Raw genomic sequence first — 26,075 nt, forward strand, 5'->3', positions numbered from 1 at the left:
AGAACAACCAGAATTACTTATCATTTTGCTCTGGCAAACGAGTAAAATATTTACCAAAGAACTGAATACATACATGATATTCTTTCTGTACTGTGTCTTTCAGAGCACTGCATTACATCATACTATCAATGAATCAGCTGTCTGATAAGTAATTCTGGTTGTTATTTTATTTTAACTGATTACTTTTTCAGTATCGTGATCAACGAAAATGACGAAATTTATTTACAATTGGAGATAAAACCTTTCCATATGATAAAATGAATATAATTCATGTCATCCATGTTTTGAATTGAAAGCGGCGTCATTAAGAGTTTTTTTTTTGCGTTTTTTTTGACAACTAGTTAGTGAAAAATATTTCCTTGTAAAAATTCCTCACGCTTGATGTGCAAAATTTCAGAGAAAAAGTTATTTCCTTATCGGTAGTTTCAATGATCACGGTAATTTCCCTAAATTTTTATTTTTGAGTAATGAACATGTCGCCATTAAACCGGTGTCTCGGTTCTCTTCCATTGAGTTTATTCCGATTGCGGTTTCCATTAAAATTTCCGAAAGGAAGTTTTCAAGAAAAAACTGTGCCCCTTTTGACTTCAAGTCACGCCACATTTGAATGCTTACCTTAACGTCTAGGCTGGAAAGATGATGGTAGGAATTTGTTTCAGTTGGTTTGGTTGGGTGTCCTTGCTGCCCTTGACGAATAAACATACTCATTACAAATCCGTCGATTTTATTTCACAATTTTGAAGACAATCTACATCAGTCATTTTGCATGCGAGAAGGATAAGAAGAGAGGGAATCAATTCGTGGGAAATAATGGCTATGGTGATCGATGAGCTCTCTATATCGACATCATCATCACTCACACTCGGTCAAAGACTGCATCCGAAACGCCACCCGATCGTGGTTTCTCGAAATGGGACACACTAGACCCCTTCCACATCTCTCCCGGGATCACTAGCTTCTTAAATGACTGAAGATCACCTAGCTTGAAGTTGAATATATGCTCTTGTACACCCCCTCGGGTTTTCCATCGTTTATAAGTGGACAAAATGCAGTGGACGTCGCATCGTGCGTGCGCACCACTGGGGCTGGGAATGGGGCATTTGGCACAAGGGGTCGGTGAGAGCATGCTCTGAGGGGTAACGAGGAGGGTAATTGATTCTTTGTCGCCACGACTATAAATTGTTTATATTTATTTACATTACAAAAATAACCACGCATTTAAGAACACCGATATTTTTTATGGCCAACAAATACGAGCAGTGATTCCCGTAGGTTATGTCTGGATTTGAATAGTAATACGAGTACATTCCGAAGGGCATAGCACTTACCAAGTCAGACGGATATTTTTACACAATGGGGAAAACAATAATTTCTTTTAATTTTCAACGTGGATAGTGTCGAATCAACCCCGTCACACTCTTCGAGACGTACCTATGCACAAATAGATCCTTATATGCATTCACTGGTGTAGTCTTGTGATTCGTTCTCATTCCTTCGAAAGACTTCACAGTTTATCATTTAAAATAAGTCATACAATTATTTACATATATTCGAGATATCGGGAACCACTGCTTCATAGGGTTACATCAAACAGCCAATGCAGCTTTCATTAATGCTCTTGGATCATCCTGGAAGAGAATATTTCTCGTCCACGTTTAACTTTACGTGAAGCACACGAAACCACATCCTGATTTGGCAGAAATTATTTTCTTAGTCATTTTGTCGGTTTGATGGCGTGAAATGACCTTATTTTCGTACTGACAATTTCACTGTGGTGATCGTGCTATTAGGGCAATAGTTGACAAATGGAATTAACTGAAATTTAGGTAAGTACGCTTCAATCTCTAAAGCGAAGAAGTTGTAGGCCGTATATTATTTGGATATATTTATCGAAAAAATGCAGCGCACATTTAAACAACTTATACTTTGATTATTATTATCTATTCTTTTCAAATCTTAGACGTGGTTTTAACAGTTAGTACGCAATTTTGAAAGCTTTCTTTTTATTCTATCAGAATTCAACGGGATATTAATTGACACAATGCATTTTAATCATCCATGTTAACTATAAAACTCTAAATATTAACAGCCCTTTTGATTTTGAGCTGAGGTAAATAGTGAAGAATTATGGTCCAAGGTCAAAGAAATGAGTTATTATTTTATAAATTTTGCGAAGGAATTGATGATTAGTTGTGAAAATAAATCACAGGGGAGGTCGTAATCAGAAAAAGACATCATACTATAAATACGGTACGCCGTGGTACTCATTCTATGAAGTCAAACTTGCTAATGTCTTTCAGAAGGGCATTTTAGAAAAAGGCAGTGTTCAAGTCCATTTTTTATTTGAAAGTGTTCGCGTTCTCCGCTCTACCTGTCTCAGAATAAAGCAGACAGTTCACAGTCTGCAATTTCGGGCAATAAAGTTTGAGAGGGGACAATAATACTTTTGTTAAATGAAGAGTAATTGAAATAAAAAAATCTTAATATGTTCAAACGATCAGTGGGAAGAGTTAATATCAAGAATCAGTAGTGACACTTGTGAGAGGAAATTTTCTTCTCGATCCTATGCCGTTCATGAAGGTTTCTTCGAAAAATGGAGCCTCATACTTCAATTAGCTTATGCTATCTTGTCTGTTACACTTAATTAGTCGGTCGTAATAATTTTCGTTTGTGACTTGAGGCAAAAGATTGGAATAATATCTGCGGTTGGGGAGAATGGTTCTTACCTATCATTTCGAGTTATAAAAATTTCACTACTTTGTGTATCTGGCTGAATTTTCATCTAGATGCATGCCCCACGTTTTTCTGGCTCAACTCTACGAGTTCCATCCGTTGAATCCCACGCCAGAGAATTTTAAAAGCATATCTGCCAATTTAAAATCCATGTCTGCTATCTCTTTTCTTTTCTTCTATGATTTCGTTTCTTTTTTTCAGATTTACAAGGGAAATGGATTTCTAGCCGATCATGTCACGCAAATGTGACTCAGATTTTAACAATGTGATAATTTACCCATCGATCTCAGACTGGGTTTCTGCGTCTTTCTTCTCGTGTATGACCAACAGGATATTTTCATATCGCAGTCATAACTGTTTGGTAAATTCAAAGGTGCAGTATTAATTTATCACAAAGGACCCTATGTAACACAAAATGTATGATTATATATATATATGTATATGTATTACACGTTTCCAGGGATAAACCCCTTCTCAGGTATCTCACTGATACTCCTTTCTCCCAACATTCAACAGAATACGATCCAACGGCCAACTTTCATACTTCAGTCTTGTGCAAATCGTATCGCAGCGATATGCTTTTCTTTTTATTTTCGACTTAATGGATGCTACTTTTGATATCCCGCCTCTCTTTCACGGAATGTGCAGAATTAAATCCTTGAGTCCGTCGCGAGAGAGAAGTCCGTCCAGCGCACTCACTTCCAGTGGATGAACACCGCTCCAGAAACAATCGTTTTCTTGACAACGTTCCCTCCTTATCGGCAGCGGCAAGCGCTATCGGCGCCGTGTATCTCGTGGGGAGCGCGGCGGCGGCAGCAGTGGTACGGTGGCGGTGTGGGCTTATGTCACCGCGAGTGGAGAAGCACGAATAGGGTGAGCAGGAGGAGGGTGGCTCGGGGGAGGGCGTTGCTGCCGGCCGCGCCCCCCGTCGACGCCGCCGCTCCTCCGCCGCCTCCGGGCGAGTCCTCCAGAACAGCACTCTTCGCCCTCGAGGTCTGCCCCTTCGCCACCTCCGCCAAACCTGAGAAAGGCGCGCAAAGAAACAAGAAGGCCAATCAGTCATCCCTGTCGGGAAAATAAATAGTCAACCAGTTCTCAAAGGCCGTTTTACACGGGACAAGGAACTGCGCAGGCGATAGAGCTGCATTAATTTCTAAAATGGCGTGGAATTGCGCGAATGCACGAACGAAATTAGAACAGGGGCTATTTTGCCGTCTCGCACCCACGCATTCTAGCAATTCACCGCTTTACACGACGCAATTTTGATTGCGCCTTCGCACGTGCGTCAGATTGCGCAATTCCGTGTACCGTGTAAAACGGCCTTTAGAAAGACGAGAAAAAATGTGCCATGCGAAGCTAACTAAATGCTCTTTGTTTGAATTTTTTTCTGATCTAACCATTCGGCGTTCTGAAACATTAAGAAAGCCGCAGGCAGAATTAAAGCTTGTATAAATATAATTGCATATTAGCCATACGTATGTGTCAACGCTAAATAATTGCCATGGAAATGAAACTATAGGAATGAATGGGCATTTCATCTCAAATGAGGCAGAGGGGTTTCAGGTGATCATCACCGATTTCTCTAAAAGTTATGTGCGTGAAAGCAGTATACTTATGATGAATTATGATCACTTTATCGCAGCTCAGAACTGAATCGATATAAAGTGATTATCCTTTGAATATTGCCGAGTCAGGCCTGAAATAAAATAATAAGAGTAAAAAAAAGTAAAATCACATTAATGCTAATCACTAAGGAACCATGGCTCATAAATCATTGATAATCGTTTTATTTTGAAGAAAATGCAGTTATGCACTTTACGACATAACTTAAGTAATTTGAAGTAAATATAAACAAATAGGACTTCTTTAAACAATAAAATTAGTAATTATTTAATAATTTATTACTAACGAAGGCTACCTTTTATCTGCCTTAAAATTTCTCAGTGGCTATTTTAAATGTCCTGCCATCAAATGAATAAATGTAAAGGTAGTATTTTTATACTTCTTGTTTTAAGGCATGTTGAATTTAGGCATGTTTTCGACCAATTATACTCCCCTCAAACACCAAGATTGCATGCCTTTAAGGGAAGAAAATGACCTTGACGGTGACCTTAGGGGTCAACGGTCGAATTTTCGTAAACAAAACTGTTATTTTCCGGTTTCTCGTGTCCGAAACCCTAAGAATTGACATCTTGGTCAATGAAATTCAGACATTTTTCAATCTCGATTTTTTAAACATTGAAACCCCATTAGGAAAATTAAAATTTTTGGTTTGGACCCAAATTGTGAGGTCTAAAGGTCAAAATTGTAAAATTTTGCTTACACTCAACAAAACTTAGGACATCTCCCCATAAGTGTGCCAACTTTCATGAACATTGCTCGATGGAAAGTTACTAAAATTACAGGTCAAAAATGACACACGACCCTTGGGACAGTCTGTATAACTTTTAGAGAAATCGGTGATGGTCACCTGACATGATTTTGCACTATCTGCCCGATTTGAGATGAAAAGATAAAAAGACTAATTCCTCTCAAAAAGGAAATAAACCGTGAATTGGGGAGCGTGCTCTCTACTAAATGCTTGCTTTTCTTTTGTTATTATTTTTTAGATATGAATTTAGAATTAAATCCTCAAATTTGTTCAACTCGCATGAAGAATTTACAATGCATCCGAATGAAGGAATTCTTTTGCGCCATGGAAGATAAAGCTACAGTCTAACCTCTTGATAGAATTTTGAGATTTTTTTTATCACAAAAGAAATTTTGATAAATTATATTTTAAGCGCAATCCACAGTTTTCAGTGACGAAATGCGTGACAGTGAATGATTCTTATAATTGGCAGTTGGGTAGACACCCTGGTAGTAAACTTTTGGGAATAGTAAAAATAATACATTTTAATTTTTGGAGCAATAGTATCTAATTTTCATTGTATAAAATGAGATTTGAAATGTTAAATAACAAAAATGAAGAATTATCAATTTTATAATAATTATTACACTTTTACATTAATTTTAATTATTAAATACTTGACGTTACCATGGTGTACGAATATCAGACATTACATAATATTTCTGCCAATAGAAATGTGGTGACTTACGCAGCAGCAATAAAATCGTTCTGCCAGAGCTAAAAATAGCAGCTGATTGTTTTGCTTGCTTGTCTTAAATCCCCAGATAATACGAAAAAAATGCTATTCAAGTAAGTGCTGATCTGTGCTCATTACAAACCCTAAGTAAAAATAAAAAACTCACCTCCTGCAATGGCAAGGTGATAATCAGTAGACCCTGGAGGTACTCCAGTGTAAATTTTTACCTCTGAAAGTGAGAACAAAAGAGACAAAAGAAATAGGGGTTGTGATCTAACGCTCTCTCGCGTAAAACTGTGATATCAGTGACAATAAAAGGCTATATTTGAGAAAGAATTACTAATCCCTTAGAAATTAAAACAAATAAAGAAAATTTTATGGGTTGATCGTGCACGCTTGAAAAGTTATCTTTTACTTTAGTTTTTATTTGAATTACGACGTTAGAAACCAGCAGCGATATTCATTACTCCCACTGTTGACTGTACCCTGCAGTTATGTTTTGTTTATTAGCCAAAATAAGTGTAAATAAACACAGTAATATGTTTAGTTTGGATAAAGGGATCATGGAATTCAATTTGCTGCACAATTTAATAAAGTTTTGGAATGCGTATTATTTCAGTAAATGGATGTTTAGATTCCGATTTTATCAATTAGATAGGGGCAGCAAAAGTAATGTTTCACAATGAACGAGTTGATTTTGTGAATTAAATGATGGTGAAGAAGTTTTTTTTTAGATGTTGGAAGTAGTTTGGCAGATTAAGTCAATTCAATCCATATTTCCGATTAGGAAATTAATTTAATGCAAAATGTAAAAATGTTTTAAGCACTTGCGACAAATGTAATTTGCGATGTAAATGCAGTGGAATGAGTAGTGGGAAAGGACGGAAAATGTTGAAATTACGGAAAAAAATGGGACATCAGTGGAGGGTCGCCCTTTGAAATCGACTCTCAAGTCACACACTTTAACGTCTACGATATTTTTTTGAAATAAATTACAACAATTTTGAAAAATATTTGTTATAAGTTTTAACAGACAAGCAAAATTTTATTCTGTAGTTATTATCCCATCAGAAGGATTCATAAGGTTTTCTCGCTAGGTATCCATGTAGCTATTAAGCGCAAATAAATCCTGAGTTGCGGTGCTTAAAGGTAAACTAAAAAGTAAATTCATCTATATTGGGCGATCTTTGGCCAGACTTTGGCGAATTCTCATCGTGAATTAATTTCAAACCTGAAAAATGAGCACTTATAATTCCGATCATAATTTTTAAGTGCTGTTAATAAAAATGTCATGATTAAGATAATTGAATTATGTTTTTCATGATGATATTTCGTAATTATTTTTCATAAATTCTAAACCTATGATACTTACCATATAATCGCAAAGTTCCCTCAGCCCTGCCCAGCGAGTTGGTGGACACGCAGTTGTAAGTGCCGATGTCCGACCGTCCGAATCCACGAATGATCAGGCTCATGGACACTTTGTAAGAAGCTCGGTTTTCTATAATGGTATACTTTGGCCTATAAGGTAAAGAAAATATGCATGTGATGACCTGCTGATAGGTTAGGCGTAGGCTGTGGTGCCTACAACAACAATTTTATTTCTATAAGCCATTCTTCGGTGGGGTTGAAAAACCTCATTCCGCAAACAAAATTTTCTTCCATTTCACGATTTAAGTTTTTCTCCGGCGAATGATGTGTAGTAATTGTACTGAGGTCTTTCTCTAGTACTAAATTAATAGTAGCTTCAAAGTTTCCGAATCCTACTCCAGATTGGAGTCTAAGTCGGAGGCAGAAACGTTATCTCGGTGGAAGAATCGAGTGGATACAGTCTTCAGCTACGACAATGCTTATTAAAGTTAAAATTGCTCCTCTGAATCGATCCTCTGTTAACTTCAGCTAGTTGAAATTATAGAAATAATTGAAAAACTCTTCAAATGCAAAGAATTATCCTCCTTAAATTCTTAATTCGGTCTTGGAAGACACGGAAAAGAAGTGTGTTGTATTAAAAACTCTTGTATATAAAGTGGAATGCTGTTTTTAATGTTTAATTTGATATGAAAAGGCAACATATTGGTACCCTAAAAGATTCCCATTTCTCGGGAAGGTAATTTTATATCAAGTTTGTTTTTTTTGGAATTCTCATGCCTGTATTATGATGCACATAATTTTATAATCTTTATTGAGGAATGAATTATAAATCAAATTTGTTAAGTGTTTGAAAATATGTTAATTTTTTTGTAAATATTAGTTTCGCATGACTTTCTTTTTGACGAAGAGATCATATCTGAAACGCGTGTAATATGTTCAGGCAAAAACGTGACTCCGGAGCCAACGCCTGCACCTAAAAAGTACGACGAAGTACAGGATACCTAACGTGTGGCAATAGTAACGAACAGTTGGTCCGCGAAAGGTTATTACAGATTAATGCTGTGTGTGAGCTCCCCATGATTATAGCCATTACCCGGGGATAGTTCCAATCTTGACGATACATCGGCGCAGCATACTCTGCCGGACGCTGTGGGTATTCCAAATGTTACGAAATAATTCATTATGGTGTCTCCTGCGCTCTCCTGAATTCAAGATGAACGCTGGCGAGATATCTGCTTGTACCGAGCCTGCCTAAACAACAACTGCTGGTTTTCCCTTGTTTTTCGCTCGGGACGCCCATGAATTCTACACAAATGTGCCGCTGCGCCGTGGAATTAGGTCAGCCCGCTACAAGCGTATCTCTCCCTCCCTCTCTCCCTCCCATCTGGTGCTGCCGATCGGACCTAGCGTTTGGGCGATCGTTTTGAGCCCACCATTCTCTCTCTTGTGCAAACTCCGACCGATTCGAAGAGCTAAGAGAGGGCACTTTTCCCGTCGGACGCGAGCCATTAGAACGCGAAATTTTTAAGATCAAGTCAAATTCAAAAGGCTAAAGACTAAAATTGCTTCTTACGACCGCAACGTCGAGCAGAAATGAGCGCGTTCCGTTCGCGGAACATGAGCCGTCAAGTGTTCACGAAAAATAATTGCTCTCTCACCCTGCGTGATACGTGCCGAATTCCTCAATAATTTCGCGTATGCTCAGAATGCTACCATGAATCAGCGGCTTGGATTCGTGATATCGGTGAATTTATGTGATTTGCATTCAGTGCCGAAACCATTGATTAGGTATCGATTGCAAGTGACATGCGAATGGGAGCGGGGAATGTTAAGGATTCAAGCTCATTCCCATGGCCTTTCAAGATTTCAGGATGGAGCATGAAAATATGGTGGATCTGAAGGAAATATTTGGATAAAAATATCAGCATTCCACCCAAAGAATATATTATTTGATTTCGCGGAAATTCAAATTACTCAATGACAATTCACTTTTTTCGCTTTGCTATGGCACTATTTTTTTCAGGCTGATTGTTAGTGCTCATCTTTCACCCTTCAAAATTCCTGTATACCATCGTACCATACTTAATATGTAATTAATTATCCATTTGCTTCATTCCTGCCTCTTTACCACTTTTATATATGCCAACGCTCTTTGCTACCCCTATTCATCTTTTCGCCATTACAGCAAAATAGTATTTCCTCTCTTCTTTCTCGTAATGAATTTGTCTTCTAAATTGTTATGAACGCAGGGCACTAAAATAGTGATTTTAATGTACTTTATTTTTCCTCTTGTTAACGCTGAATGCGATGGAACTTTGTGGTTCTTTTTAACATTTTTATGGCTAGATCGTAGTGAGTTGATATCATCAATTTTATAACTATTGAATTTTTTGTATATGCAAAAGGGTAAGGTAATGGATTGATAGCAGCTGAAAATAAGCACAAAGAAACCAAAATATTAGTGTGCAGCAGAAGACAATAAGTCAAGGCTAAAATTAAAATAGGGAAACAAAAATTGGTAGATGTGGATGCATTCTGTTATTTGGGAAGCAGGATAACTAGCGATGGGAGAAGCAAGAGATAAATCATCAGCACAATGGCCCAGGCGAAGAGAGATTTCCACCAAAAGAAATATCTAGTTACAACGTTAAATTTAAACTTGGAAGGAAACAGTTTATCAGAACTTACATTTGGAGTTTACTTCTCCACGGAAATGAGAGATGGGCAATGACAGCAGCGAAGAAATCAAGGGTGGAGGCCTTTGAAAAGTGGTGCAACAGATGAATGATGACGATCAAATGGATCGACCGAGTTAGTTATGAGGAATTCCTAAGACGAGTAGGAGGGAAGAGAAGCCTCATGGCAGCAATCATAAGAAGACGGAACAACCTTTTAGGCCATATCTTGAGACATCCATCTTCTCTTGAGCTCTTCATTCAGAGATGCTCTTCATCCCGATGAAGAGCATCGTTCAAAGGCAAATACATGACGAGAATGGAAAACGAGCACCTCGAACAAAATATATGGAACAGACAAAGAAGTATGTGAAAGAGATAATGAGAAAAGATTATCTGGCAGGAAAATTGAGTAGAGAGCTGTATCAAACCAATCTTAGGATTTTTGACCAATGATGATGAATATTTTTGCGAGTTTTATCTCAAACAATCAACATAATCCTCCCTCTTTCGTGGAAACACTGCACTATGCAACGAGCTGCTTTTGAAGGCTATTTTCTCCTCGCATAAATTGGTTAAAATTGAAATGACTAATTTAATTAACGACGAGGAATAAAGGCCGAACCGTCGCAATCAGAGTGCGAATGCTAGGATTGTTCGCAGCACTGCAGAGGAATCTCAGTTATCGCTTGAAATCTTATCCTTGTAAGTCCGAAGTGTGCTTACCTTTTGGGGCCTCCGATTCATCGATTCGCACGCTTTCGCACATTTGCGGGCAAGACGGGTGGAGTGGCAAAGCTTCGCTTCGCCGTTGGGTGTGCAGAGGGGCCGCGCTTACAGCTCCGGCGGGAGAGTTATTGCGCCGTAGCAAACTACGTTATCTGCTAGCACCTATACATTAGCCACCGCGAACCTTACCAGATTGCAGCAGCAGCAGCCTCTTCATCCGACCCGACCCGGCTTCAATATCCCGGGTAATTCTCACCATTACCTCGCCGAGGCTTTGGTGATATCGAGAGAAGATAAATTTCCGTCCGTGTGATTGTGTAGAAGGAGCGCGCGCGTGGGGGCAAGTGGATGATGGTATAGCTTGCTCCAGATATCGGCTCTGCCCCGGGGGACGCCATCGCGGCGTGTCGAGAAATAAAAGGGTTTATATGGCAGGAGAGTGGGATAGCGGAGTCAAGTGACCCACACACAGATATTCAAAATATTAAATCCCACCGCATATGTTCCTAATCGACGCCCTTGTATGCACTGATAGATATCACTGTTCTTGCTTGCTCGGCCTCCTCTCGCTATTCTATCTGCAGTCGCCCGGAATGGCACCGTAATGGAAATTTTGTTTTGCGGATCCAATAAGGCGCAGTGAGTCGAGCAGTTCGCTATTGTAGGTATATACATAAGTGAAACCTATCCCTGTGCGACGAGTCATTTTTTTAGTCTTATATGTTTTCCATTAAATTTTATTCTCTAATTGGAAGGATAATTAAAGAAACATATTTTTTTACTGTCGATGGAGTCGGATGGTGTATCTGTACATTATAATGCTGAAATGAACGCAGTTTGCATATCCATACGTCTGCGATAAGTAATCTCTGGGAAAAGAGGAGGAAGAGCCTCATCCACCTCTGAAATTGGAGGAAGCCTCGCACTGTTACTGCTTATTAAGAGTGAGTGGGTACCAATTGCACATGTAGACGAATGGTCAGTACGGAGTAAAACAGTCGTTTTGATACTGACAATTGGAGTGGAAAATGTTGATTTTAGCGAAACTTTTGTTTTATTAATTATTTCCGAGATCATGTATATATGCTTATTTTGGAGATGCATCGTCACGTAAGAAGGCTGTAAATTATTATAAACACGGATACTAAATATAACATCAATTTTGCACAATAGTACGGTGGTGGTATGATTTTCGGCGTATTTAACGAATGAACTTCTTTCCAGTTTGCGCGCGGGTAAGAGAAATTACAGTGGTGGGATATTTAGGTATGATAATGCTGGAGAAATTTTAAATAAAACAATATGGCATTAAGAAGGCTGGTAATGTTTGTTTTAGGTGGCCAAATATTCATGCTTAAGGGAAATATTGATTGGTGTCGGTAAACGTGGAAAATAACGGAAAATCTGAATTTAGCTGATAGGTTATACAATTACCAGGCATAAGATTGAACACACCTTCTTTATTTTATGAAATTCGTGGAATTATGGATAATTTAAATCGGCTCTCCGACTTCGCTCTGATAATACATTTAATCTGAGATGGATACATTAAAAAGTCACAGGTGGGAGGTGAATGCGGAGCTAAAATGTAAAACAATAATAAATAATTACTTTTTGACATTACTTGAATTTAACGTGGTTCCACGAATAAGGTTATTGTAAATGGGCTACTCCTTAAAAACAGAGACGTTACAAATGTACACAGCTCTTGCAAGTAATTAAACTTATAAGTTGCATTTCAATAACTGTTATGAGACTGAAATGGAAAACAGCCAAGACTTTATTTAAGCACGAGCTGTTGGCATTTGGAAGAATTGCTTTGTTCTGCCGGAGCTTGAATAACTTTCTATGTTTAACTTACATTCAGTGTAATTTGATCGATACTGGACAGAAAGAGAGTCCCAACTCTCGCACTCCATAATATTTTTTATTAATCGGTGTAATTTTTCGCCAGAGATGCATGATGTTTATATTTTAAATAGTTTAAAAAAATTATTTTAATCAATAAATCATTCTGCAAACATTACCGGCAAATATTCAAGCAATGGTAGTGGAAATAGAATGTACAAAAACTCTTTCCTAAACGGTGGGAAGAGCGCGGGTGTAGGAGGGCTTTCAATCCAGCTGTGATGGCCCGAGAATGGGGAATGGAAAAAAAGACTACCATGTGGCTTTTTGGAGACAAACGCGAAAGCTAGTGAGAGGTTGTACCTTGCGGAGAGCGAGGTTCTTTTCTTTCTGGAAAACTCACCCGTCCAGAAGCATTTCTCCACGGTTCTTGATCCAGTAGTTGATAGTGTTGGGAAAGGCCTCGACGTAGCAGTCAAGATGAACGTCTGTTCCGAGTGGGGCTCCGAGAAGTTGGTTGGGAACTTTGATAACAGGTGCGACTAGGTGAGAAACAGAGAAAAGAAAAAATCAATGCCTTTATTGATGACGGTGGTCCCTGTCCATTCTGTTTTAGAAGTTTTTTGAATGATGACCTGTCATCACAACAGGTGTTCATCGAAAATACGTCTGATTTTAAGTGTAGAGTTTAGGTCCGTGGAATCCTCCTTTAATTTCAAGCTAAGTTTTCCTTAAAGAGTAGACGTTTGTAGGATTCCAGGAACTTTAAATTAAAAATTGAGGTCACCATGTAATTTTTTGAGAAAAAAAATATAGTTTAGTTTTTTAATAGATCTCTTACACTGTTAAAGCCGTTGTTGGTAGCAAAAATGTTGTAAGAAATATTACTGTACCAAGTATTTTATATTCAATGACACCCAATACAATACTTTTTATATTATTTAAGCGTAACACAATGAGCAATAGCAAATTTACTCTCACACTCCCAAAAATGGCTATCGATTGGCGCAATATAAACTATCAAGTGTCTGCATCTAACTGCTTAATATTTGCTGGTGATGATTTAAATTTAAAAAAACATTATTGAGGTATGTCAAACGATATTATTGTTCATGTTTATTGTTCCGAAACTTCGATCGGAAGAAGATTGGGGCGTGTGAAGGAAGATTATTGGAGATAATAAGAATACTGCTTTTCTCACTAATGATAATTTAATTGTATTTTTTGATATGATCGAATTAGCAATGAATGGCTTGCCAATTAATTCAGTTTATATTTATCTTTTACCCTTTGGATGATAAAACAAGCGTTTAAAAATTTTTGCACTACTGGCTAGTTTGTTCTTACGCTTGAGCATCGAATTATATTTTAATGCCTTATGCTTTAATTTCAAAGTTAATTATTTTGATTCCTACGTTTATTCAATGCAATTAAATTCAATCTCTCATTTTTGTCAACCATTGGTGAAACACTGAGGATGAATTAGAATAAATGCTTTTAATCGACGAAATTCTGTCCATCGGGCGAAACCATGCCCGTCACAATAATAAAATGTGAAATAGTCTCCCCGCAAAAACATGTCGGCAGCGGCCGCGCTAGAGGTCCGCATTGAAGGGCGTATTTGGGCCAGCCTCTCTCACAACGAGTGGAGTATAAAATAATGAAGAATGAGGATTTAGGGTGTCCCAATGCAATCAGTTCGCTCGCCGTATCCATAATCAAAATTCACTAATTCTTGAATTACTTTGTGGTATTCCATTATGATTTTTCCTGGATACAATCACTTATACCACTTATTTTTTATCAGAGCGCGACCCGGGATTCAATGAATTATCATCATCTTCAGGCGCTAATAGATAAACTGATAAAAAATAAGTGGTATAAGTAATTGTCTGATATCCAGGAAAACTTTTATCCATAATCGCCATCCCCTTCCCTCATCGCTTGGGGATTTTTCCGAAGATGGGTGGGCCGGATGAAGGAAATAGTTGCGGGGCAGGACGGGAGGGAATCAGGCGCGGAAGACTCACAGTTGACGTTGAGGATGATCCTCTTGCTGACAGCGGGCGGCACGTCGTTGGATGCGATGCACAAGAAGGCTCCCATCTGCCGGCGATCGAGCCGCCAGAAATGCAGCATGCTGCCATTGTATGTGTCGACTGGAGAAGAAAAGGAAAAGGAAATGGTATTGCAGTGCCCGTAGGTGAAGGAAGGATCGCGAAATGACGTGGAGACAACAGAAAGCGGTCGCTGAAAATGTAATCAACAGGGATGGACGGATCCAGGATTTTTTTCGGATCCGGATCGGATCCGGGTCTTTCGGATCGGATATTTTCGGATCCAAATGCATTTTCAAATTCCTGCTGTTAAATGAAGTAATTATTCAAGTTTATTCTGGGTACGTACAATCGAAGGAATGCTTTTTAGATTTTCATACACATTTTAGTGTTTTTGTAAATTAAAAATTATTTTAATAGGCTTTCAAGTTGTTTTTTAAACATCTTTACATTCTCAGGACCTAAACTGTAACGCTTGAGTTTGGAAATGAAAATAGGAAAAATCTTCGGATAAACCACTGACCAGTGGCGTAGGACAAGAATCGCATGCGACACATTCGAGGAGAGAATCGGAACTCTTTCCACCCTTATTGCATTCACTGAAGCTATTATTCAAAATTTCGGATCTAGATCCGTTGTCTTCCGCGGCTTTGGATGCGATGTATCCGATGAATGGCAGTATCCGCGGATATTTGGATCCGAGGTATCCGATCCGACCATCCATAGTAATCACGATTTAATGGATATCCGTAGAGGGCGTTTAATAGTCAGGAAAGACAGCGATATGTGAGAGGATTTAAATCAGAGAAAGTCTTACTGGGCTATTTAAGAGATGGGGTAAAGAAAGGGATTGAGGGGAGTTGGCGAAGTTCGGCCGTCGGAGTGACAAATTACACAAAAATAAACCAAAAGAAATCCCTTAGTTACGTACGCAGTAGATTTTCCCGAATTCCCGCTGTGATCTTATTAATAATTAATATAATATAAAATTAATAATGCATAGAAAATTAATTGGCACGCAATCGCTCCCATTTTGGGTTTGGGTTTTTCCTGCTGCTGTGACAATTCTCGTGCCAATAAAAATACTTAGCCAACAGAAGAAAAATCATACTCCCATGTTTACTTATTCCCCTGACAGATTATCCATGAGGAAATGCATGCCTGTACAACGCTCATTAATAACACCTGTCAGGGAAGCTTTCGATTTCGGCGAAGCTCAGTATACTCTTGTAAGCAAAATACGTGTTTCTATTCATTTTTTTAATCGTTTGATATCGATGCCATTTGAATTTATGGGTAGAAGCAATGTTATTGTGTTTTCTCAACTTTCATTTGCCCTTAAAATGTTCAGTATACATTGGAAGTCATTCTTCTTCAGAAAATTTAAGTTAAGACGATAAAATGTTGAAAAGTAAACGTCGAAGCATTAATATTCTTTAATGCAATAACAAAAAAGATTTATTTATTTGAGCGTGAAAAAAATGCGTCTGAATCAATGCGAGCAGAAGGACGTTTATCTTGAAGAAAACAATTTTTTCCTCAAAAAACTATCCATAATCCAAGAATAACAGAAATGTATGACTAAAACATGATACAGTAACAAGAGTACAGTTTGAGATAGTCGACTTGTCCAGGTCATCAGACCCCAACTAAAGCGACTCAGGGCGCCTGTCATGTCTGCCGGACACCCTCAATACTCCCACGGCTAGGGTCCGCCGAAAGTTTATTTTTATGTAAACTATGCGTTGGTCATTTATTATTGAAGTCTTCTACCGGTTAAGGTGTAGCATTTCGCCAATGACCCCACCCTTCCCCAGTTGACCTTACCTTCCTGTTCAATGCACAAAAAGATTTATAAAGACTATACCCTTTCATTTAAATCTATCAATGATGTGTTATCCTCTCCTCCCCCTACTCACTGCCTCCCCATCCCCTCAATTCCATCCGTTTCCTTCTCCCCGCGTTCCCCCCCACCATATCCAATTTCTTCTTTCACTTCACCCCGCCTCCTTTTTTTCTCTCTCTCCCTTCGCCCCTCTGCGTCCACATGAACGTCCACACCGTGAAGCGGTACTCGTCACATCAGACTCTTCTTCACTGCCCTTTTTTTACCCTTAGAGTGCTGGGGAGCGCTATCGCGCTTCTCCTATCTCTCGCGAAAACTAATTTTTTTGCAACTATTTTTTTAATTATAAAAGTTAACTCATATTACCAAAAATTCGTCAAATACTACATTAAAAAGGTGAAACATGATAAATATTTCCCAAAGGTTTTGAGTATATACCTTAAGTTGTTTTTGAGACCTAATTTATTTTCCTTAACTACTGCAAAATCAGAAAAAAATTACTCGGAACTTCTAGCGTAGTACCTAGGAAATAGGTTGGCGCTAAAAGGGTTAAAATTATCACACAATGCTGGATCATCTATTTCCTGAAAACAGAGATTACTTAGACAAGAGACTCAATCCAGTTCTTTCTCTGCTGCTGGAATCGGATCAGGTCCCAATCGCACCAATTCACGCGTAAAACGAACCCCGCGAATGCGCGTGCGCCTCCACTTATACATATGCTCCGCCGGCCCAACATGGACGACGAAGCATACAAGTTTCAGCGCACGGCCCGCGAGGGCTCGTCAGCAATGTTGGCGGCAGACGGGACCCAAGTGCAGGTCACGGAATGTGACTGTTCATATTCTATTAAGAGGCTCATGTACAGAGTTATCAATTCAGGATTTAATCGGAACAAAAACCCTTTTTTTAAATTTAATTTTATTCTCAAACCACCGGATATAGCTCTTATTGGCCATTTTACACCGGGGTGTTCAACAAATGTAACAAGTAAACGTACACAAACGACCATGCCCTGGACCGGGGAAACCTACCCAGGCGGGACTCGAACCCGCGACATCTTGTTTGGCAGGCGAGAACGTTACCCCGCCGCCAACGAGACCTTGTCCTTTTCTTAAAGAGTACAGAGCTACAGAGAGTATGAGGGCTCAGGGCGAACCCTTCGAGTATACAACGCACCGGGGCCGGGAACCAAGCCCGTGGCTTATACGCCCCATCACCCGGGGAGGGGCTGGAGAGGAAGGAAAAAAGGAAAGAGGCGCCGCCGCGATAGGAGCCCGTTGACGCCTCTGGGGTAGGGTAGGAGCGGAGGGAATGGGATGGAGAAAAACACCTCAACGATATAGAAGCCAAGAGCGAAAGGAAACCCGGCAAGCAATTAATGTTCTAACGATCTTGGACGATCATTCATTCTATGAGGAAGAATGATCCAACGATCAAATCGTTAGATAAATGTACAGAGCTACAGTGGAAACGAGGCTCCAGGGCGGGCTCGCAAGGATACACTCCTGGGGCAGGGACTGTAACCGCGAGCTTTTCTCCTCTGCACCCAGAAGGGGAAAGGCGGGAAGGAACAAGGAAGGAGGCGCCGCCGCGATGGGAGCCCGACGACGCCTCCTGGGAGGGGATAGGGAAGGAAGGGAAGGGACGAGGAATTCCGCACCGTCACAAAGGCGGGCGGGCCCTACTAAGAGCGAAACCAAGCCTAACGCAATTAATATTCTACCGATCCTAGTGGATTTTCCTATGAGGAAGAAAAATCCATCGATCGAATCGGTGCATGTACAGAGCTACAGTAGAATCTACAAACACATCTATTACCACATTCGTCAGCGACAATGCTGCCTGTAAATCCGTAGTCTTTTTCAAACCAGTTATGGCCGAGTAGACTTCGGCTACATTAATGGATGCAGCATTAGGTATTGGGAAGGAATGGAATAACTCCCACTTGGGAATAACAACACCTCCTTGCTAATAATTAAATTTATAATGGTGATGGCGGCATGCATTGGGTTCTCACCTTTGTAAATCTCCCTGAGGCCTTTTCTCATGAGTATCGCGTCTCCGTCTTCTCTCCGCCATGTTATCCGTGGTGGCGGATGACCAGTTGCTTTGCAGGATAGTGTTGCGTTTTCGCCCTCCTGAACGGATAGATCCGCGCTCGTGTCGTCGTAGACAATGTCTGGAGGAACTGGAAGAGTAAGAAACAATTAAAAGCGAAGCAGCAAAAGTTGGTAATATCTATGACGGCCATCTGTGCATGGAGTTAAATTACAAACCATAATTAAAAGGCAATTGAATGTGCGACAGTAGTGCAACCGGCTTCAAACCCATTTGCCGTATTTGTACCCACTGGAGTGCAACCTATAGGGTAGTTTCCTTCATCAAAGAAAACGAAATGCATTGATTGCTATTCTTTACCTTCCATTAGGGTTTTCATAACATACAAATCATTTGGTTTTAGAAATGCCAGTTTAGACGAATGGCAATGGTCAATTTTAATCGCATTTGAAAAGTCCATATTGGCGCCCGTGCGATGCCACTCCACGCGACGTCACAGGGACCTAGTTTTTATACGAGTAGATAGGAGTTTTACATCGCCTGAGATTACCAATGCATGCATGAGTTACAGAGCTCAGGGAAACATCTCTTAATAATCACTTATTAAAATTTTCTTAGGTCGGAAAGTTTCCTTCTTTTGATAACGTGGCAATAATCCATATTTAAGCCAAGCGCTATCTGCTAGCAGGGTACTCTGCTACGTGCTAGCAGCCTGCGTCGTATCAGCGCTCAAGCCTCGCCTCAAGGTCACCTCACAGGGCGGCAGCGGGAACCAAAAATACGTCACACGGGGTTTTCCCAGCAGTCCTACTTAGCCGTCGCGTTTTCGCGCTTGAAATGTTTTAACTTTTCGTTTAATCGCGAAAAATAGATATCGTCATTCGAAAATCTAAGAGCGTGAAATGCGTACTCCAGGAGCAATAATCTTTTGATTTAGGCAAAAAAAAATAATATGAAATCACCCTATTGTAAAGCGGTCATGGTTCAGCTGACACTTCTTTCAACAATCAATTGATAATGCCTCTCATTGAGTCCTCTAAAGTTTAAAATTACAAATTATTTTATGCTCTTCCACTTTATCTACGATGGTGATGCTCATTTCCTGATCATTCCTGCTGAATGTCAACGCAAAACACTGTCTAATGTCAGCTACAAAAACAGTGTCAGAATGCAGCACTTGAAAAGCAAGGAAACAATGTACAACCTTGAAACTCAAAAGCTTTTCAATTTGCACGCACCCTAGTTTTTATGCTGTTATTGTTCCATAAAGTAGCCAACAGGTGACTCTTGGGGATTCATTGAAAATATCTTTCCAAATTAACACGGAAGGCTGTTGCAGAGGCTTTCCCTCGGCCGTGTGATATGCTCCTAAAGATAGCAAATACAATTAATTCATAGGTTCCCATTAACATTCAAAATTCGTTGTGCAATAGTGCAATCGCCTAGGGTATGAGCGGCTGGGAACTTTTGATCGGAGGCTGGTTGAGACTCATGTGTCGAAGTAATGATGGCGTTAAAGTAAAAAAAAATATTAAAATTTTTTCGTGTTCGTCTTTCGACGTACTTGGAAACATCACTACACCGAGAAGAAATAATGTAATAGGTACTATGGATGTGCGAGTAGTTCTTTTTGATGTCGAGTCGAGTTCAAAACTACTCACGAGTATCGAGTCGAGTCGAGTATTGCGATTCCTGAACTAGGCAATACAAACAATAGAACTAGGCAATACAGCAATGCATGCTTTAATATGTCCTCATCTTTGCCAATCCCCTAGTGAATTTTCAATTCTGAATGCTTAGTTTGATTTAAAAAGGAAAGTATAATGAGGAATGTTGATAGTAATTGTGTCACAAATAGGACATAAATGAAAGTTAATGTGTCTTTCGCAGTTCCAAAAGAAAAATTTAAATTATTTTACCTGTAATAATATGTCGTCAATTTAATTAATGTATGTATCCAAACTGCTCAGAAGAGCCGTCAGTAAAGAGATTTGCACAATGGTGATAAAGATAATATACGTATATGAATCATATAATATTGGATCCTTTCAATTTCTCATGCAGGAAAACTAATTCTCCCTCATGCTCAGGCACCAGGTTTTGAATTCATGTTAAATAATTACTCCCTGTGGTAAATGTCTTTCGCAACACACTTGTGTGGCTGGAAAAGTACTTTTTGAAAAAATTGCAATATGGGGGAACCTTGTGAATTTTTATTAAATGTTATATCAACGATTTTTATGGATCTTGAATCTTCATAGAATTTAAGAGGAAAAATCGAACGAACTATAGAACTTACAATTAGATGTAGCATTGTAGACAAAAATATTTTTCCTCGTTTCCTACTTCGTTTAATCAAACATAGCAACTCTTTTTTGGTTGGTTCAACTAGGAAACTGTTCGCAGCAAAGGAATAAACGAAAATTAACGCATGACGTACGTAGTATTCAAAAAGCTAAAAGATCAAATAGTTAGGAGGTCAATAAAAAATAAAAATAGGAAAAAGGCCTGAGTGATGCAAATTTTCCAGGGGCAGGTCGAAATTTTGATACGGGATTATCTAGGGAAAGATATAATTTTTCCTATTTACAACAACTTTAAACCTATCAAATTGCTGTTCATATGGTAAAGGATGATTAAAAATTGCTAATCGGTCTGTAAATTCGAGATTTTTGACAATGAAGCGTGATTGTATAGAAAAATGCCCTTAGCAAATATTTTTATTGCTATTTGCTCAAAAACAAAAACGTGCGACTTAAACTCCAAGTCTGAATCAGAAGATGAAGATTCCTCATATGCCAAAATATGTTATTCTTAACCAGAAGATTGTTCACCTCCTCGGATAATTTTTGACTGTACGGGGAACCCCTTGCAGAACAAGAAAGGGAAGGACTGATAAAAGCAGTAGCATATTCAAAAAGTAATGGTTTGTGGTAATCGCAGACACTTCTCCGGCATGTTTTCACGATGTATTCTAATATCCTTGTGTTGGACTTCCAACACCTCTTCGGAAAGCTATCCAGACGGAAGAATGGCATGTTTAACAATTCCCGCTCCTTGTATTAAAACTTTGCGAATAATTGGTTGCATGTAATACCATGGATAAAGTTTAGCTACAGTTTAGCTGTTTTAAAATAGTAAGCTGCGAAAACCGTATCATTTACTTGACTTCTAGTCGTTACAGCTCTCAATATTACTGAGAAGCGGGTAATTAGATCGTCCGCAATTCCCGAAAAGGATTCTACATGGCACTCTATTAGGATTTTCGATTGATAATTGTTTACCAACTCGAAGATATTTTAAGATAGCGGAAGGAAGTTTTATTGGCTGTTTTCAGCAGAAATGAACTTAATAAATCTACGATTTACTATGGAGCAATCATCTCACTTTCGAAAATATTGGTAAAAAACACATTTAGAATGAAGGCCGCGTACATTTTTATTAATTTTTTTGCGAGCTATAAAATTTAAACAAAATTATTTTGGAAAAAAATACTTCAGTTTTACATGCCCAGGATATTCCGAAATTCTGATGTACTATTCCCGGCGCGAAATAAAAAAGTCGAGATTTTGATTTGTGGCCAGATTTTTTCGATTTCAGCCCACTGTGCGCTGTGTCTACCGTCCTGTAATAGACCGATTTGTTCATCTCTTCCACTTCCTCAGTGCGAGTTTCGACTCCAGACAACTAACACAATATATTTGACAGCGCCATCAGTGAAGTTATTTTTTGTCGTGTGTTACAAAAATGGAGCATAGGACTTAGGAGCAACGTTGTGCGATAAAGTATTGTGTTAAACGTGGTGAATCCGTTAGTGTGGCTTTCAAAAGCTGAATATGTCCTGTGGGGAACACATCTTATCAAGAGCACAAGTTTTTTGCCGGCACAAATCAGTTTTGGAAGGCCGAGAGCACGTTGATAATGAACGTTGATGCTGGAAGAACTTCAACTTAAAAAACTAACGAAAACGTTGAAAGTGTGATGGCTCTTGTGATATCAGGCCGTTGTTTAACATTAAGCATGATGAGTGAACAGTTAAATTTAAACTTTTTAACCGTGCATCAAATTTTGATGGACGATTTGAACATGCGAAAAATCACTCCCGAAATTGAAACATATCCTCAAAGGGCATCATTTTGGACTCAGGAGAACATTCAAAAGGCTGTGACCGACCAGATAAAAGCCATGTCATTTCAAGACTTCCAGCGCTTCTACCGAGAGTGGGAGCAACGACTCCACCAGTATATAGTTGCCTAGGGGAACTAGTTTGAAGGGGATAACATTATTGCTTGAAAAAATAAAACCTTTAGTCAGTACAAAATCAGTCTCATTGCTTTTCCAACACACCTCGTATGTGAGGGGAAAATTTGTGTTATGAGAATAATGATCGCTACGATCTCCATTCAGAATTTGTGCGACCTGAAACTTACGTTTGCTGTCAGGCTAACCGTGTGTTCCATTCCGCATTCTCATGCTAAGCCCATCCGGATCGCTCCATCATCGTCCATTTTCATACAGTTCCAAAATGAAGTGGCCCTTTTATAGATATTTCTCCATCTGTCGCGACGCCTAATTCTTGAGCTATTCACGCTATCAACACTTCCACGGATAAGTTGAGGACGTCACGAAATAATATCGAGGGGTCCACTGCTTGTTAGCGACTTTAGGGCCTTGTGCATGAAACTAGTGTGCTTCTGAGTTGTGTTGTTCAAGCTGTTGTGAGCGATTTGTTCCTTCAATGATCGGTTCTCTCCGAACGAGTTAATGATCCGAAACTCTAATGTACGTCGCCAACTAAGTCCCTCTATATAAGTGAGCGGCTACTTTCGATTTTTCTCATTCGAAACTTACGGGATAATGGCTGTAATTTAGGAATGGAAGCAAGCTTCTGTATTTCGCCGTCATTCATCCTTCCCTTCCATCGCTTCCGCACATTTTCGATGGCGATACGGTTTCGATTCCGTCTTTCGGATTTGCGATGAATTTCGACCTCAGTGGACTACGATACATCGTCCTATGCCTCGTTCACATTACGATTGTCCGAGCGATCGTCCTAACGATAGCTGACCGAACTAGCCGTGTGAATGCATGCCCTGACGATAGTTGACGTAGTTCCGAACGTTACCACTTTACGATGGTTAGGCGCCGGGAGACCGGAAAAGGAAGCGACAAGAGAAAGACGAAAAGCCCGTGAAGCTCTATTCTTTTCATGGATTTGTCCTAAGAAGGAAGAATATGGGAGGAAGAAAAATTTCGGTAAATACACGTTGAACACAGTAATATCTTGACCCTGCATACCTCAACAGCTTTGCTAACCGTGAATTTCCCGTTCACTTTATATGTCAGCACTAGAGGGCAGCACAGGTTTTAACCATCTTCGTGTGAATGCACGATAGTTCCTACAATCGCTGGAACAATCGTAATGTGAATGAGGTACTACTCTTGGCTACAACTGAGTCTCGTCTACCTCGCGGTATTTGTTGGGGCATAAGCTATCGAAAGTTTTGAAGAAAATGCCGAATTTTTGACGACAAAAGATATTTCGTCCCTCCGTGCCTGCTGCAAAAATAAAAAAAAACTGGAAATACTTGAGCACAATGCCCAACTTTTCGAGAGTGGAACGGAAAGAAAAAAAATCAGTGAAATGGGAAAGAGGCCGCCGAGCAGTGTTTTCGCACATGGCCTATTAGTGTGTGTCTGTGGGAGATGCATCGCCATGGTTTTCTGGGTCGCTGTTTTTGTTACTTCTCGCTCGGAAGCTCATATGTGACGGTGGCGTATGAACTCAAATGCAAAGCTAAGTACGGTTGAAAAGGTACGTTATGCCCTCTCCGTTCTTCCTTTGCTCTCGACGCTCACAAAGCGGTTGCACAAACACTAAGGATTCCTCGGACTAGTGCATCCGAGCGTGCTACTACGTTAGGCACTATAATATTCGCCTCGGCAGATGAAGTAGGCATGCGGTAGTAGACACGTTTCATCCCATATCATGTCGGCCGGAGAGACACGCCGAATGGAAGGGTATCGGGTCTACTAACCTATGTAAAACTTAATGCATGTCTCTTAATTTTATTATTGTTTCTAACAGCATATGGTAGTATAACTTGTTAGTATGCGTGACGTATTTTGTACTGCGTGGTGTGCATGTTCTAATTGCATGCTGCATGCTGATGATTGATCACACCCTGCCGCGCACCCTAGAGGTGGCTCGCAGGGTATTATGCAGATGTCTTCTTCATAGCTATTCGCTTGTATTCACGTGACAGTGTACGCAATCATGATATTCTACCTGAAGCAGTACAGACGCTATCATGAGGCCAACATGATGTTCCATATGATACTTTCAGTGAAACTATTTCAAACATGGCTGAGAGCAAGCGCTAATATCGTTATATGGAGGCTCAGATGGGAAGTGGAGGCGAGAGACGGAGGTGGTTCGCTCAAATGCTAACAGAGCGCTCTGCTGTCGTCGATCCCCTTCCATTCGGCGTCTCTCCGGTCGGCATTCGTCACTAGGGATGGGCGTTTATGAGAAAAAGAAAACCGATGTTAGGTTAACCGGTTATTTTGAGTGAGTAGAGTACTTGAGCATAAAAACCGGATGAATAAAACCTGTTATATTCAGGTTATATAACCTAAAGCATAGCATATATTCGGTTTTTAAGAAAAAAACTACTGATTTTTGAACTTGGTCCTGCTTCTTGCATACCATTCTCCGAAAATCTGGTCGGAAGCACGATGTACCTAGATTCTAGGACAGAGGGCATTGATCCGGTTATTTTTCCCAGGTTTTTTCGTGGTCGCCGAGGAAATAACCTAGCACTCGCGACGGTGAAAACCGAAATCGGTTATTCCGCAGGACTTTTCATCTGTTGCACAAGGATATAACCGAAAGCCCCTGTATAGACTGTGCGGAAGGGGTATACCAGGTCAATTCACCTGCAGAAAAAGGCGAGATTTATGCTCTAAGAGTATGTAATTCTTAGGTTTTTTCAGCTGGTTCTTTAGATATAACCCACATAACCGAAAAATAACCGAGTACTCGTTCCATTTCAACTTGACACCCATTGAAAAAAACCTTACCATAGCGATAGGTTTCCCCCGCGAGTATTCACTCATCCGGTTATTTCTCTCCCGCTTGCCATCGGTTATTTCAACGAGTACTCGTCGCTTAGGTTATAACAGGCCAAATACCTTGTTTACACTACAGACTTAAGTGACTTCATTTAAATATAATCTTAAATGTGGTGCGGTAGCTACACTTGAGCTTTAAGTCGACTTCAGCGCCGTGATTGTCTATATCGGGAAACAGTTATGTTGACAGATGAAGATCTAGGAGAGCAATTAGTGATTCTGTGATCCAAAGCCGCGATTATTTGAAATAAACTTCCAAACTCCGTGAATTAACCATTTTGGATTTATAAGGTTAAAAGGAAAGACCGATTTCAGTCCCTGAGCAAACGCTATTCGGCGAGAGGTGATGGAGCCAGAGGAATTTAGAATCACTAAGCTTGACTTCATGGAATGACATATTCATAACGTAAACGAAAACACTTATTGTTAGTCAAATTCCACTCCTTTATTAAAACCATTGATGTTAAATTTTAACCTTTAATTCTCCCACGTCCAATGAAATCGCCATATCTTATCCCCCTCGGCGTCCCTAGGA

General features: G+C 39.6%; 1 protein-coding gene across 2 annotated transcripts in view; it reads right to left on the minus strand.

The window, feature by feature from the left end:
- Positions 1 to 707: 707 nt before the first annotated feature.
- Positions 708 to 26,075, minus strand: part of LOC124166817 (lachesin-like) — a 761,748-nt gene continuing 736,380 nt past the window's right edge. Inside the window, exons 4-9 of one of the 2 annotated variants that reach the window (XM_046544509.1) lie at positions 18,366 to 18,536; positions 14,473 to 14,601; positions 12,846 to 12,984; positions 7,192 to 7,340; positions 5,986 to 6,048; positions 708 to 3,754 (exon numbers count right to left, since the gene is read on the minus strand). In XM_046544509.1, coding sequence (XP_046400465.1) covers positions 3,579 to 3,754; positions 5,986 to 6,048; positions 7,192 to 7,340; positions 12,846 to 12,984; positions 14,473 to 14,601; positions 18,366 to 18,536 — 827 coding nt within the window. In that variant the 3' untranslated portion in view covers positions 708 to 3,578. The remainder of the gene's footprint in view (positions 3,755 to 5,985; positions 6,049 to 7,191; positions 7,341 to 12,845; positions 12,985 to 14,472; positions 14,602 to 18,365; positions 18,537 to 26,075) is intronic. The other variant, XM_046544510.1, reaches the window with a different exon arrangement.

Source organism: Ischnura elegans, chromosome 10, assembly GCF_921293095.1.
Source record: "Ischnura elegans chromosome 10, ioIscEleg1.1, whole genome shotgun sequence".
Lineage (NCBI taxonomy): Eukaryota > Metazoa > Arthropoda > Insecta > Odonata > Coenagrionidae > Ischnura > Ischnura elegans.